Raw genomic sequence first — 15,000 nt, 5'->3', positions numbered from 1 at the left:
ATAAGAAGAGGCTAGAAATGTTTAAAAAGCAAAGAAAGCTGTAGCAAGGAAATATTTAATTGAGTCTTCTTACATGTATTATCTGATGGAGCTTCTATTAGTAGTTTAATTCGCTATTTCAGGAAGTGTTAAATAATTATAATTTAAATTGAAGTTTTGCTGTAACAGTAGTATAATAAAGTGTTCTTGATGCTGTTTACAAAACAAATTAAAAAGTGATTTTCTCATCAACGAACAGTACTCTCTTAAGTTATTTTTGTTAATTGACTGGTGAGAGATCATAACATCAATATGTAATGTTATATTCAGGACCGTGATCGCTTCTAGGGAGAATATATATAGTACTAGACTGTTGTCACACTTTTGCATTTTTGATGTACACGTACATTAAAAATGGTGAAATGAATTATAATTTATGTTGCACAGAGTGCTTATTTCAATTTAACAGCTTCCCCTTGATTGGAAAAGTTCTTTTTTTAATTAGTTATTTAGATTAGTCCCTTTGTTCAAGCTCCAAGAGGTAATTTTTCACTTGAACAAGGATAAAAGGGCTAGGTATTAACTAATATTATTCCTGGGTAAAAAAAATGAAAAATTAATAATGATGATGATGAATGATCATGATAGTAATAATGATACTGATTATTGTTCTTCTTCCAAATATTTTCAACAGGCCTGGGACATTTGTGTTCAAACCTTCAGTTACACCAATCATACTGTCCTTCCTGAAGCTTTAGAGAGATGGCCAGTGCACATGCTGGAGTATATTCTACCAAGACACCTTCAGATTATCTATGAAATAAATTCCTTATTCCTGAAGGTGATTTAATTCAATTAAGAGGAGAATATTACTATTATAGAAAACTGTTGGTGTAATGAGTAGCTATCTCACAAAGATATTGGTTTGGAATGGCACATTCTGTTTGTTTTAGGCAGATTGCTGCAATAAACTATCTAGATTTTTACAGCCAGGAGGCTCACTGCTCCCCAAAGTTTGAAGGATTTATATCAAGGACATGGCTTTGGTGGCAGTCTTCTTTAACCAGGCTTTCACATCAGAAGTGAAATAATTAAGTATAAGAAGTTTTTGTTCTAGACAAGACTAGCATGATACATGTACATGTATTGTAAGTGCAAACTGGTTTCTCACTGTAAAACCTAAAGTAGCTTTGATGTCTGGACCATTACCACTCTAAATTTAAGTCTTATATCTCTGAATTTAAATTATGTTATTGAATACTTTTTTTCCATTTATTTATTTATTTTGATCAGAGAGTGGAAAAATTGTGGCCTGGAGACGTAGAAAGGATGCGACGGATGTCATTGGTTGAGGAAGGCCATGAAAAACGCATCAATATGTCACACTTGTGCATTGTAGGCTCTCACACAATCAATGGTGTGGCAGCTCTGCACTCAGAACTTCTAAAAACAACTGTGTAAGTAGGACAATTCTTGAAAACCGCTTTTTCTTGTTCTATGAACATGTACATGTATGTCAATACCTGAGCAGCTTCTTTCAAATGTGGGTATTAAATCAGGTTGGCAAAAACCATGTCCTAATTAAAAATGCTTAAATTACCAATGGTATACTGTAAGTCTTGCTGTTAAGCTACCTTTAGCATGGAGTTTTTTGCCTCAAAATTGTAGCATTATTTACATTATCATTATTCTTGGTTTTCACTCATGTGATCAACAGCCATGTTTTTTTAACGAAAACAAAAGAAAACATATGAATAATGGTAGAGTTCAATTCCCAGAGGATTGGGTCGGGACACCAACCTGGTCGCTGTTTCTGTGTTTGGAGACACTTATTAACATGGCGGCCCCAGTGATGTCATTTGAAAACCAAGAATTAAGTCTGAGCCCAGTGCATTCACATTGATCTGTAAACTCTCAAAACACTCTGTTGACTGTTTTTGGTCAGTGCTGCTATCATGTCATTGAGAGCATGACAGCACAACAGATGATCAGAGAAATTTCTGTTTCACTTTCTCTATTAACTTTCGTCCTATCTTTATCCTCTGTGGGCTCAACATGAACCAGGGATCGTGTTAACATAGAAATTGTGCATTTTTACTCAAAAAATATCCAAAAAAGCATTTTCAAAATCTGAATGCATCCCGGGACACAGGACACTTGCTCTGTGACGCGGGCTCAGCTCTGGCCTCGGGTCGTACATGTATGTGGGCTGACTTTCAGTTGATCTCCGGTACCGGGTACTCCGGTTTTCCTCCCTACTCAAAATCAACTCCCAGCCTATTCCATCTGGCTGTGGTGCTGTGCGCTGAGGTCACACGTCACACATGGGTCATGTTTAGGGGCCAAGCGCCTAGTCGGCTGCACAGCTCCTTCGGTCCGACCTCATTGAGCTGCACCCTTAGCAATTCAGTCACAGACTGTGAGAAAGGGCAATTAGCAGGTCAGATATTATTATTATTATTATTATTATTATTATTATTATTATTATTATTATTATTTCAAAGAAGCAAACCCCTTTGACAAACAAGGTAAAACTGCACATTGAAAAGGTCAAAAGAATTGCCATTGGATTTATCAGAGTAGGAGACTGGAAACCACTGCAACATCCTGGTAGCTTGCATGCCTGTCCACCATTTTGATTTCTTGCTCCATTGAATTGGAGCAGGTGTAACCGGACAAATTAAAGCAAATGAAACATTAATTTTTGTAGTACATCAAAACCATAGAAATGGATGAACAGAGTTTCAGTGGCTGCAAACAAGAGGTGACAAAGGAGACTTGTCAATGATTTGCAAGGATTGTTCAAAGGCTGGAAAGAAAAACGCTTTCACTACTGGATGCAAGAATTTCGAAAGAGCAGCTTCATTGCAGGAAGCAGTACTAATATATGTGTAAACTATCAGAGACAGTTCTCTGCCCATCTTCAATTGCCCATACCAGGAACTCTTACAGTAGCTATGTGTTAAGTTAAAGTTGTGAGACCAAACAACAATAATAAAGACAAGTTAACATGAGGTCAAGTAACATGAATTAATAACTGCGATTATCAGCACGTTAACTTGATTCTCTCGACAGTTCATGTATACAGCATGTCTTTCATTGACTTTTGTCGAAATATTTCAAGACAGCAACTAAGCAAGCAGCAAACATGCAAAAAATGTGGACTCTCAAGCTTCCAATCAGCGTTTTTCTCAAAACATAACTATTGTGGTTTGATGTCTTCTTTTCAGGTTCAAAGACTTCTATGAAATGTTCCCTGAGAAATTTCAGAATAAGACAAATGGTGTGACACCTCGACGCTGGCTTCTTTTGTGCAATGCTGGATTATCAGACCTCATCTGTGAGGTGAAAATAATTATTGTTTTAATTATTTTAATCTTATTACATAACCCAAGAAGGCCTACACTTCTGCAATGAAATTTTGGCAGACTGCTGAAAATATTTCTCTTGACACTAACTTTGACGTCCTATTGTGTTCCTTCGTTACACATGATTGTTAGTAGCAGCTGTAGCAACAGATGGTTAGTGGTGCTGGTGGTGGTAAATTCCAGTTTAGAATTTAGGTTAGCATAAATGATGCTAGAATTTCGGAAACTAATATTGAAAACTGCAGGTACATGTACTCAAAACAATAAAAGGTTACCTCCAGTTACAGTCAACGAAAAAAATTTTAGTTAGATTTCGCACAGAAGGTAGGTCACATTTTTGACACAAGACATGTCCGGTTATTTATTCCTATTGTTGGCCTTACCTGTCAAGAAATTTGTTTTGTGAGAGATGCAAAGGTTATCTTTGTGACCAAGTATCAAAAATGAGGAGTGACTCTTTTAAGTTTGTCCTAATTTTTCCTACATGTACTTGCATTCTCATGAGAATGTGTCACTCCACTATCTGAATCCATGGCTGGTGCAGGATTGCGGTGCACAAGATATGGAGATTTGTATTCTGAAAATTAGTAACATTGGAAAAAATCCCTCTGCATTTCCCTTGATTCTATGCTACAATCAGTGGCAAAAGTCTTGCATGGGACACTCACACTTTGAATTTCAGGTTTTCTCACTGAGTTTGAATAATTGGAACAGTGTGCCAATTGTGCCTATATTTCCTTGTCTATGTCACCATTGATTGGGGGGAGGGGGAGGGGGGGGGGACTTGCATTTCGAAACTTTTAGTGGAATTTTGACAGTTTTCAGGCCCATCCTGACATTAGCATCCCAACTACTTTTGCCACTGCATGATTGTAGTTCCAGTCCTGAAAGGTCCTGATACAAGGTTACTTGTAGTTTGCGACTTGTCACAGTTGACTTGAAAATTTGTGTGACATTTACATGTAGACTCGCATAGAGGAAAACTGCCCTACTGTGACCCTTTCATTATTATTCACTTTCAAATTCCATTTTCCTTGTAGAAAATTGGTGAAGAATGGATAACAGACTTGTCAAAATTGAGAAAGTTGGAGCGGTATGTGAAAGACCGGAATTTTAGACATGCATTCATGAGGAAGAAACAGGTAACTGCGCTGAATTTATTGAAATATTTCTGGGTAGTATTGTGTAAACGCCCATACAGATCGGACGCAAATACATTACCGTACTTGAAAGTAATGAAACAATATATTTAATAAAAGGATTGTTTTGCGATTCAGTACTAGGATATGCGTTTCAAAACATTGTAAGTCCCAGAGAAGAGAGTTCATGGGACAACAATGAAATTGAGCATAATTTTCAGTCAGTGATGAAGCATGATTATGGCGGCGGCAAGACAGTTTCTTTCTCCGAAAACTGAGAAGGAAGAAATTGCCTTGTTGTCTGAAATAGTACTTAAAAATGCGAAATACAATACAAAAATGGGTGGTGAACGCTTTTACTGCCTGGTAGAACACAAGAGTGAACAAAAAAGCACAGCTGGAAACAGGTAAATCAAATTGAATTCATGATGAAAATATCGCCATTGTGTTTTGCATTTCAATCAGTAAAGATTTGTGTCAAAAGTTAATAAATACTAATTAGCCAAGTAGGTGTCTGTATTAAAAGTCAATACAATTGATTAATAATTCATCAACCCCAGCCTTTCCCTGCTACCTATTCAATATCTCCCCCCTTGCTTTCAGACAGTTTATTTGTATTGGGGTTTACAGAGGTGCACATGTGACTCAAATACTGCCTATTGATTGGTCATAACTGTTATGAATTAATAATGACTTTTACAATTTAATTATTTACTTCCCCTTGACAATAATTATACTTTTTTACCGATACGGCAGCCATTTTGATTTCTATTGTTTCGAAAGACATTATGGGATGCTCAGGGGGCAAATTAATATGTATTTGCCCCCTGGGCATCCCATAATAGCTATTCGAAACAATAGAAATCAAAATGGCCGCCGTATCGGTAAAAAGGTCTATTACTGGTGAAGAGACCCTGTGGTTCTGTTTACCGATATATATATTCCGGTCGGAGCCACCTGAAATTTTCAATTGCTTTAATTGTTATATATTATACGTTTCTTAGGATCAAAGTTGTTTATACAATTTAGTCGTAAAGAGGCAAAACTACTGAATTACTGTTTTTCTAGGAAAACAAGATTAGACTTGCAGCTTTCATAAAGGCAGAGTTTGAAATTGAAATCAATGTAAACTCTATTTTTGACGTTCAAGTGAAGCGGATCCATGAATACAAACGGCAACTGATGAACTGTCTTCATGTCATTGTGCTGTACAACAGTGAGTGCACACCTTAATTGAACTTGAACATTTTAAATTAAAATGCCTGTTCTTTGGGCAATCAAAGGCCGAGGTGCAAATGATAAATAATAGCAATGATGATGATGTTGATTGCAATGACACTAATAATAAGAGAAGGAAGGCAGAAAGCTGAAGTAGTATATTTCAACACATAATATTACTAAGAAAGTCTTTTAAGGGAACCAGTGTTTGTTGTTGGAGATCGTTGGGTATTAAGAAATGAAGAACTGAGAGACCCAGGGGAATAACAGTCTGAGAATGCAGAAAGTAAATCACCAGGCCTCTGTGTGTCCTAAGGAAACTCGAGAGTTAAAAGTGCACTATAAATCGTTGACTGAAATTCCGGCTGAAGTGGATGTAAATGACGAAAACACAGTCAAGGAGAGCGATACTGACCCAATTGTGGACTTGAATGTTACTCCAGAGCGTCTTTGAACAGGGTTTTTTTCATAGGGGGATCAAAATCAATACACTGTATTTCAGCAGAAGCTCATGACCTTGAAGCGTTTAACTCTCGTTCAGAGCTGAGGTTTTTTAGAGTTTAAAAGTTTCCTTATTTGGATGTAACGTAGCTCGTGCATTTTCCCGCGCGTGCAGCGTCGATTTCATTTTTGTCCATATTTGGACATAAAATTGGTGCCCTAAAATCCCCAGCTTTGTTCCAAGGAAAACAGTTGCAAATTACACGTTTCGAGGTCTATGCTTCTGGGCCCGGTTGTTCGAAGGCCAATTAACTGTAAACTTTTGTTCCATGTTTTCAACTTTTTGGAGAAAGTTTCTTTTGCTTATTTTTGTTTTTCAAGATTAACTTCTTCTAATGTAAAACTTTGCCGAATATCAGCGTTGAACAGCATTTGGCAGTAGAGAAATAAACTCCTTGGTTAATTTTTAATCTGTGATTAGTGTTAATCTGCTTTTGAACAACCGGGCCCTGATTTCAGTCAATGCTTTGATTACTGCTACGTCATGGCCTCGTTTGCATAAACAAAAACAATGATGGCGGTTTTCGATTTAAAAACGTCTATTTTTGAAGCGTTATTATTGGCTGTTTAAGGCGTCTTAAGCGCAAATGAGTAGTCAACTTTCGATTCAGAGAAACGTTTTCCAGGCCGTACTTTCTCTTTAAAGCAATATGAAATTGCAGATTTCAGAGAAGTCAAGGGGGAACACTGATAACTTCGACCCCATTTAACTGTCTTTTATAACTTTCGCCCATTACGATAACGATTTATTACACCATTGTTAAAATTCTCTGTTACAGCTGTAATTGAATCGAGCAAACAGACAATATGGTTGTTTAATTGTATTTTAGGACTCAAGGCTGACCCAAACATGGATTTTGTTCCTCGCACTGTCATGATTGGAGGAAAGGTATTAATGTCTTGTGTTAACACAGATCAAGTCTCCACTGGCATAGACTTCGAGCAGTCCGTTCATAAATCAGTCGAGCGGCCCGCTTTTCTGAAGCAGTCGGGTTTTGTCACGCAAACAAATAGACCGAGGGAGGCTTCATATCTTAATAAAAAATGTCAGTTGAAAAAATTGGCAGGAGCAAACTGCTACATGAAGTTCCTCCAAGCTGGGGTTTCCTACCAGTAGAGAAATATGCAAGAATTGTGGTTGGCTAGTAAGGTCCTCATACGAGATTGGTTTTCTTGTAAAATCGTAACATAGTTTGGCTCGTGAAAATGTTGTGACAAATATGTAGAAGTTGTACGGTACTGATTAGCAACATCTAGGTGCACTCAAAACTATGACGGCCCCTTTGTTGCATCTTTTTATTATCACAAATTATTTTTGAAATCATTATTTTTCAAACTTCTTCTTCCTTAGTGCTCTTTTTAAGAAGATTTAGAAAGTGTAGATGATACTGTGGCTGTGTTAGAAACCAATTTTTAAATAAAACCTGCGGGAAAAGGTTGATGAGGCTTGCGAGCCTTTTTGCAAAAAAATTGGTACGTCATAGTAAGTTAACGATGACCTATATGCAACACCTCACCTCGGTATTAAACACACCCTTTCTTTTACTCTGAAACAGGCAGCTCCTGGGTACTACATGGCAAAACTGATCATTAAACTCTTCAACAACATTGCAAGAGGTGACGAAAGGTTTTATATTTTCGCCGATTTCAAACCTATGCTCTTTTCCGTGTGTAATAGGAAAACGTGTCTGAAGTTATGTGTATTTTTTGTTTTGTTTTGCTTTATAGTTGTGAACAATGACCCCATCATTGGAGACAAGCTGAAGCTTGTGTTTCTTGACAACTACAGGGTTTCTCTCGCAGAGAAGGGTATCCTTTTGGTATAACGACAAAGACCGTCTTAGTATATAGACTACATTTCAGAAATGGCAACCACCTTCACGTTCTTTTTTATTTATGTTAATTAGACCTACTGCCTCATTTTGAAGCAAATGTTCTTTTAGAAATTTGCTCGTCCTAGCGAGGCCAGAAAGGTTTATTATCATTAAAACAGAAGAATATTTTATTTGGCAGCCATTATGAAAGAGGTCTGTCACTCAGTACAGGGCAGCAACAGCAGCAGCATGCGTCGAGCAAATGGAATCAGCAGGCTTGACAATGCGCGAGAAAACATGCAGTTTTTAAAGAAAAAGAAGCAACTAGGAATTGTCCTGTCTTACGGTAAAACATTAAAAATTGTCTTACTGGAAATTATTTTTCTGTTCATGAAGGATCACCCATGACGTTGTACGGTGGTAGGTGAGACACGAACTCTGACCAACATTCGGTGATAGAAACATTTAAAATATTTCTTTTGGTTTTATACTGAGCACTAATTATTGTAGTGTCTCTTTCGACAACAACGCACGGCGATATCTTTCGCCCGCACGCGCACGTGCAGAGTCTACTGATCTATTTCTCGTTTGGTCATTCAATTACTGGGGTAAGAATCAACAGTTTTGGTCACCCAATAATGCATTACCCGTAATGTAACGTTTGGCCAGCTTTTTAATGTAATTTCCTTAGTTACGTGCATTTAAAGTCCCAGGAAAAAAGGTTGTGGTGTTTCTGCTATTCCGATAATTCGTTTGCTTGTTTGTTTGTTTGTTTAAGTGACGGGGTTCAGATATATCACTGTTGGCATCTAGCAGTAAGAGGCAATCTCAACCCCAGAGCACTTCTCTTGACTTAGGGAGAGAAGAGCTCTGGGGAACCCTGAAACAAAGTGTCTTCTAATTGGTTTTCGTGAAGAATCAAAAGCGTCTCTAATTGGTGCATTCATGTTAGTACGAGGAGTGAACAGGCTTCGTAAGGATCAAATAGCCAACTTTTGGCTATAAGAACCCCACGGCGCATTTTCTCCTTCTTAGAGTTTCCCAGAGCCTTGGGTCAATCCGAGGCTCCGGTGACGGGAATGCAGTGCTTACTACTCGTAACCTTTTTGTAACCGTGTCTCCTTAACTATGACCCAGTGATACCAGCCGCTGATTTGTCTGAACAGGTAAATTAAAAAAGCACTATATGAAAGCGCGAATTAAAGTTATAACAGCGTTGTAAAACCCAATTCATATTTTGGTAATTAATATGGCCAACGGCAATAATATTGACGCAAATAATCGACTGTTTAATCTTGAGGTGAATAATTGTTTTAGTATAATTACATTAGGTGATTATTTGAAAAATTTGTGTTTTCTTTGAAACAATCATTTCTTCGTCTGTCACCAAAACGGCTTGCGGTCATTTTGAAAAAAAAAAAATTAGGGATTATCGCGTAGTCACCTCGAGTGCAACCAATCAGCGCAAAGAATTTTGAGTAAACGTACTAACTATTCATACAAAACGTGCATTTTCTTCAAAATAGTCATTTCTTCCTCTGTCACCAAAACGGCTTGCGGCCATTTTGAAGAAAAAAAAACACTTCGCCGGGTGATCATCGCGTAATCACGTCAAGTGCAACCAATCAGCGCAAAGATTTTAAAATAATCATACCAAACCATTTACGACAGTGCCACCAAATACGAATGTATTTGCCACGTATGATGACTTTACAGATATGTAGATCCTAGAATAACGGGCAAAAAATAGCTTGACAATTCCATTCCTTCCAGCGGCATTTTCGAGCCGCTGTAAATAATGTTTTCACGCCCCTTCTAAACTAGTTATGAATAGAATTGGTTTACGACTTAAAACTTGGGGGTGACTGAACGCGTTTTGTAAAGTTGAATTGTTGTCTTCAACGTTTTCTGAAAGTAAGGTTTGTGGTTTTTCTATCCTCTCTCTGGTAAATCAAGACATGTGCACCTGTTGTTTATATTATGGCTATCAAATAGAGAAATCTATGGTACTACAGTGTAGTTCAGAAAATGAACGTTGATGTCCTGAATTTTTCGGGCTTCTCTACGCAATTGCTAAAAGTGCGTTCATAACTGGATTATAGCTTCACTTGATTTCATATCCGCAGTTCAATGTATGATTAACTTCATATACCATTTCATCGTTGAAAGATTCTCTGTTGTTTGCTCATCACTTTGTCATCAAAACCTCAAATCTCGTGATTTTACGTTGTTGTTGTTGTTTTACAGAACCAATGTCGTGCAGCAGGATGATTTTTTCCTCTTTTTTAACCAATTGTATTATATTTTGTGGCGCTGTTGTTGCCGTAAACGTTAAGATAGTTTCTTAAAATCCCTAGTAAAACACTTAAAGCGACGGATAAGGTATTTCATTAATGTCAATAGAGCTTTTTTTTCAATTGAATTATATCGGGTTGTTTTTCTTTACAATCGTGTACGGAAGAAAAAAATGAATTCATTGAGGGAAACTATTCCGGATCGAGGATAATTTTTATTATTGAAATGATTGTTTACAGTAGCTCTACATGTGTACGAAGAAAGCTTTGTTTTAATTCGCTTTTTCCTTAATTATACCCATAGGACTCGCAAATATTTTATGTCTTGTTTCACATTTTAGATATTCGTATTACACCTTATACTTTTTAACTTGATAATGGCGTAACGTAGCGCCGAATCGTCGTTCGCCTTTTTTAAAATGTGTTTTAAAAATCTTTTAGCGTTTAACTTCGTAATCAATACGTTGAGGATTAATGATTTTACTTCAGAAATCGCGCGATAGCCCCCAACTTTTATGTTGTAATTTGGTCTGACTTGTCTCGAATCTGTTTGAGTCATGATCTGGTAATTTGAGCTGTGAAAGTTAAAGTGCCGTCTAATCTTAGCAGTGGATGCCCTCCACGCTTTTAAATAGCTCCATTCTCAAGATTTTGTAAGTAAAAGCACATAAATGGAATTGGCGAGTCGTTATTTGTGGCTTATTTTAAAGACGTTTAGATTTCCTGTTGTTTCAGGGTATGCAAACATTAATTAAAACCGTGAGGGTCTTCAAACAGTGTTTTTCCTTTAAACAAGGGTCTTCTTATTTTCCAACATTCGCAACCAAGATCAAGTTTTCTGCATTATCTATATGGAGGGTAAAATACCTTCATGTTAGGTGGCACCGTCCTTAAAATCCAAAGGAAGTGGGCAGTTTTAATAGCGAGAAAACTCACCAGAAGTCACAATTGATTTTTCTTGGTCTCGGATTGTTTGAGTATGCTGCGTAGGATTTTTGTCAATCAATCATCAAGTTTTTGAAGTTCATTTTGCATAAGGTTTAATTACGAAAGTTTATACTGAAATCACAAACCTTGGAGTACACTGGCATAGTGTGGGTTTCAATTTAATGCCGTAAACCAGCTTTGGCAGATGACAGACCCAGACAATGAGATCAGCAATCACACTGCAGGGCGAATACATCCATGCAGCTTGGCGACGCAAAGCTAAGCAACTGTCGAGAAGTCCTGTGTATAATGTAATCAGCAGTACGTGTGTAAAATTTCTTGCATACCTTAGCCTAATTAGATGGAGAGAAAAATCCATTGCTTGTTCTGTTTTTTTTGTAATGCAGATCTCCTTGGCAGGAACAGAAGCTTCTGGAACAGGAAATATGAAATTTATGGTATTGAAAAAAATGCAGTGACTGTTGACTGTTGTTGCTATAAGTTCTCAAAAATGACGAGTTTGAATTAAAGGCTTTGGGCAACAAAAGCAACCGGCTTTATTTTTAAACGTCCAGGTTATAGTTTGTTAAGGAAACGGTCAAGTTGCCTCAAATATGCCTGAATAAAGTTGATCAACCCATCGTGCTTTCTGTATATGGGAAATTTTTATGTTCCGAGACGTTTTTTATGATTGTTACAATGTTTTTCTTTGTGTGTGTTTGAGAGTTAATAGGCCATTTCCGAGTTCATGTCTGCCTCCTCTTCAAAGCGAGTGTAAGTGCGAAGTTTTTGTTATGAAAATTAGTTTTCATTCATATGTAAAGCAGAACTAATTACCATCACAAAAACTTTGCACTTAGACTCGCTTTGAGGAGGAGGCAGACATGAACTCGGAAATGGCCTATTAACTTGAACTTCAATCTGGGTTTACTGGGGTTTAACTACCGCCTGCTGGAGTTGTCGCAGGTTTACTCTGGTTTCACTCCTCAGGTTGGCCCATAAAAAGCTGATGGTTTGTGTCTCGCTAGTTCAGATTCTTATACTTGTTAAAGTCATTTTGTATTTGCCTCATTAGCCTTCCAAATCATCTACCCAACTTTGTTGTGCTCAATTCTCTGCAGACACTGCCCAATGGTAGAAAATTATTCATTCTTTCACATCAACCAAAAAAAAAAAGGACATAGATGCCAAGATCGTATTCGAATTGTATACAGTAAACACCCGCATATAAGAACAAGTGGATTAAGAACATCAGGCTGAAATTTGGCCAATGAAGCACCATATAAATAAGAACAAATTCAGCCTGATAAATAAAACATGTTCTTAATACAAAGGGAAAGGGTATTAGGATAAGGAAAGAATACAGTACAGTAACTTATATCAACGTACTATGGTGTTCCAGACCATTACAAACTATAAAGTCTATTACAAAACAGCATTGTATGTTAATTAAACCTCTAGTACTATACAATTTGAGGTATTTCTGAAACCAATTTTAAGAAAATTTTAAGAACACTTTGAGGCTGATTTCTCACTAAGCACCCCTCAAATAAGAACACGATCAGCCTTAAACCTGAAAAAAATTTTCTTATATGCGGGTGTTTACTTTATTACGCTGTCATGTAATGTGCTAAGGGCATTGTACAGCATTGTTTATCATTTTCTTTTTGTCAATCAATTTGCCTTTTTCATGTTGACATGTGGACTCTTGCAGATGAATGGAGCACTCACGATCGGTACCCTGGATGGAGCTAACGTAGAAATGAGAGAAGAGATGGGAAAAGAAAATATCTTCATTTTTGGAATGACAGTGGAAGAAGTGAATGCTCTCAGGGCAAAAGGGTGAGCTTTATTGTTTGATAATAGCCCTTTTCACGGTTAGTTTTTCTCATTTGCATAATAATGTAATCTAGCATGTGTGTGAGGCAATTTCGGGCTATTTTTTAGTTATAACCCGAATTGCCTCGCATCCGCGTTAGATTACATTGTAATGCAAATGAGAAAGACTAACCGTGAAAAGGGTTATTATTCCATTACCGACCTTTTTGTTTTTGTTTCTGAACAATTCCTTCCTCGTTGCTAGTACCATTTCGATACCATCGTCATGATCATTACGTTAAGGTTACTGATTTCCTCTTTTTGAAATGTTGTAGCTACAACTCAATGGATTACTATGATAACAGCATGGAGCTCAGAAAAGCCATCAATCAAATCAGAGACAATTTCTTCTCACCCACTGAACCTGGCGCTTTTCAAGACATCGTCAATTCCTTGCTTCACCATGATAGGTATGTGGTAATTGCAGTTCATAGCCTACCAAATGTGAACTTTTTTGCACGTCAGTCATTGAAAAGCCGAGCCAAGTCAATCCGTCAGAATATAACTATTGCAACCAAGGTTGTTCGTCTGTAAAACTTGATTTGGTTAACCTCGATATCAAGAATTTTAAAGGCCGTGGTTTCTGTTGACTACGAGATTCGAAGGGTGTCAGTCCTAAAAAAGAAACCAATGTAGGCCATGATTATTCAGGATATCATGCCAAAACCGAATGCAATATATAATTTTAATAGTATTATATTATCAACGATGAAATGATATATGAAATGGATCATATATGAACTGCGGATATGAAATCAAGTGAAGCTATGATCCTCGCAGTTATGAACGCAATTTTTGCAATTGCGTAAAGAAGCCTGAAATATTGAGGACTTCAACGGGGTTTGCACCCGTGACCTCGCGATACCGGTGCGACGCTCTAGCCAACTGAGCTATGAAGCCAATTGCAAAAATTGCGTTCATAACTGCGAGGATCATAGTTTCACTTGCTTTCATATCCGCAGTTCATCTATGATCCATTTCATATATCATTTCATCGTTGATTCATTCCTCACGGGAACATTGGAACCCACAAATGACCTGAATTTTTCAGGCTTCTTTACGCAATTGCAAAAATTGCGTTCATAACTGCGAGGATCATAGCTTGACTTGAGTATTATATTGTATTGTCAAAAATTAACCACAGCGTGAAAGGTCTTCTGACATAGAAAACCTCGATGTAGTGTCCTGCTTAGCAAGCCGTCCATTCGTGGGTTTTCAAACAGTTTTCTTTTCCATCTGCTTGTATTCAGTCAGACCAAATTGGGTTACGAGGCTACTTCAAAGAATCAATCAGATTACAGCGTTAGTGTTTTCCTGATTCAAAAATTATCGCTTTACTTTGTTTGAATTTTCAGGTTTCTTCTCATGGCTGACTTTGATGCTTACCTCAAATGCCAGGAACGAGTCAGTGAAGCGTACCAGGTATAAAGTACTTCGAACACGAAGAATCTCGGTGATCACTGGTGCATTTTGATTTTTGTTCAGAATTCCCGGTTCTTTATAGAAGACAAAAAAACGAGGAGAAGAATCGGACTCCGTCAATAGTTGTCGTGGGTCGACCGTTACTGGAAAAGAAATTAATCTGAAACTATCACCCTCCGAACATTACAGGTATATCGCCCAATCCTGTTCCCGGGCTTTTTTCCCCGCCGACAGTTGGAAACAAGACGGGAAATGTCTCATGCGCCTACCCCACGGTTCGTGACGTAAAATCGATTCAACCTATATATTTTTTTATAGGATCCCGATCAATGGTACAGTATGGCTATCTTGAATGTGGCTTCGTCTGGCAAATTTTCCAGCGATAGGACCATCAAGCAGTACGCCGAAGAAATTTGGAAAGTAAAACCCATCAATGTTCGTGACGTCAAACCAGTCGGCA

General features: G+C 37.5%; 1 protein-coding gene across 1 annotated transcript in view; it reads left to right on the top strand.

Annotated features, from left to right (window-relative positions):
* The window catches only part of LOC137979927 (glycogen phosphorylase, muscle form-like), a 27,665-nt gene that overhangs the window by 11,886 nt on the left and 779 nt on the right, over window positions 1-15,000 (top strand). The window contains exons 8-21 of the mRNA XM_068827241.1: window positions 674-820; window positions 1,273-1,436; window positions 3,210-3,324; window positions 4,388-4,489; window positions 5,555-5,702; window positions 7,036-7,094; window positions 7,762-7,822; window positions 7,934-8,014; window positions 9,157-9,185; window positions 11,648-11,698; window positions 12,955-13,082; window positions 13,394-13,528; window positions 14,474-14,540; window positions 14,859-15,000. The exon at window positions 14,859-15,000 is cut by the window's right edge and continues 779 nt beyond it. Of these exons, the coding sequence (XP_068683342.1) occupies window positions 674-820; window positions 1,273-1,436; window positions 3,210-3,324; window positions 4,388-4,489; window positions 5,555-5,702; window positions 7,036-7,094; window positions 7,762-7,822; window positions 7,934-8,014; window positions 9,157-9,185; window positions 11,648-11,698; window positions 12,955-13,082; window positions 13,394-13,528; window positions 14,474-14,540; window positions 14,859-15,000 (1,429 nt within the window). The remainder of the gene's footprint in view (window positions 1-673; window positions 821-1,272; window positions 1,437-3,209; window positions 3,325-4,387; window positions 4,490-5,554; window positions 5,703-7,035; window positions 7,095-7,761; window positions 7,823-7,933; window positions 8,015-9,156; window positions 9,186-11,647; window positions 11,699-12,954; window positions 13,083-13,393; window positions 13,529-14,473; window positions 14,541-14,858) is intronic.

The sequence above is a fragment of the Montipora foliosa genome, chromosome 12, assembly GCF_036669935.1.
Source record: "Montipora foliosa isolate CH-2021 chromosome 12, ASM3666993v2, whole genome shotgun sequence".
Lineage (NCBI taxonomy): Eukaryota > Metazoa > Cnidaria > Anthozoa > Scleractinia > Acroporidae > Montipora > Montipora foliosa.
This window is presented reverse-complemented; position numbering and strand designations above follow the sequence as displayed.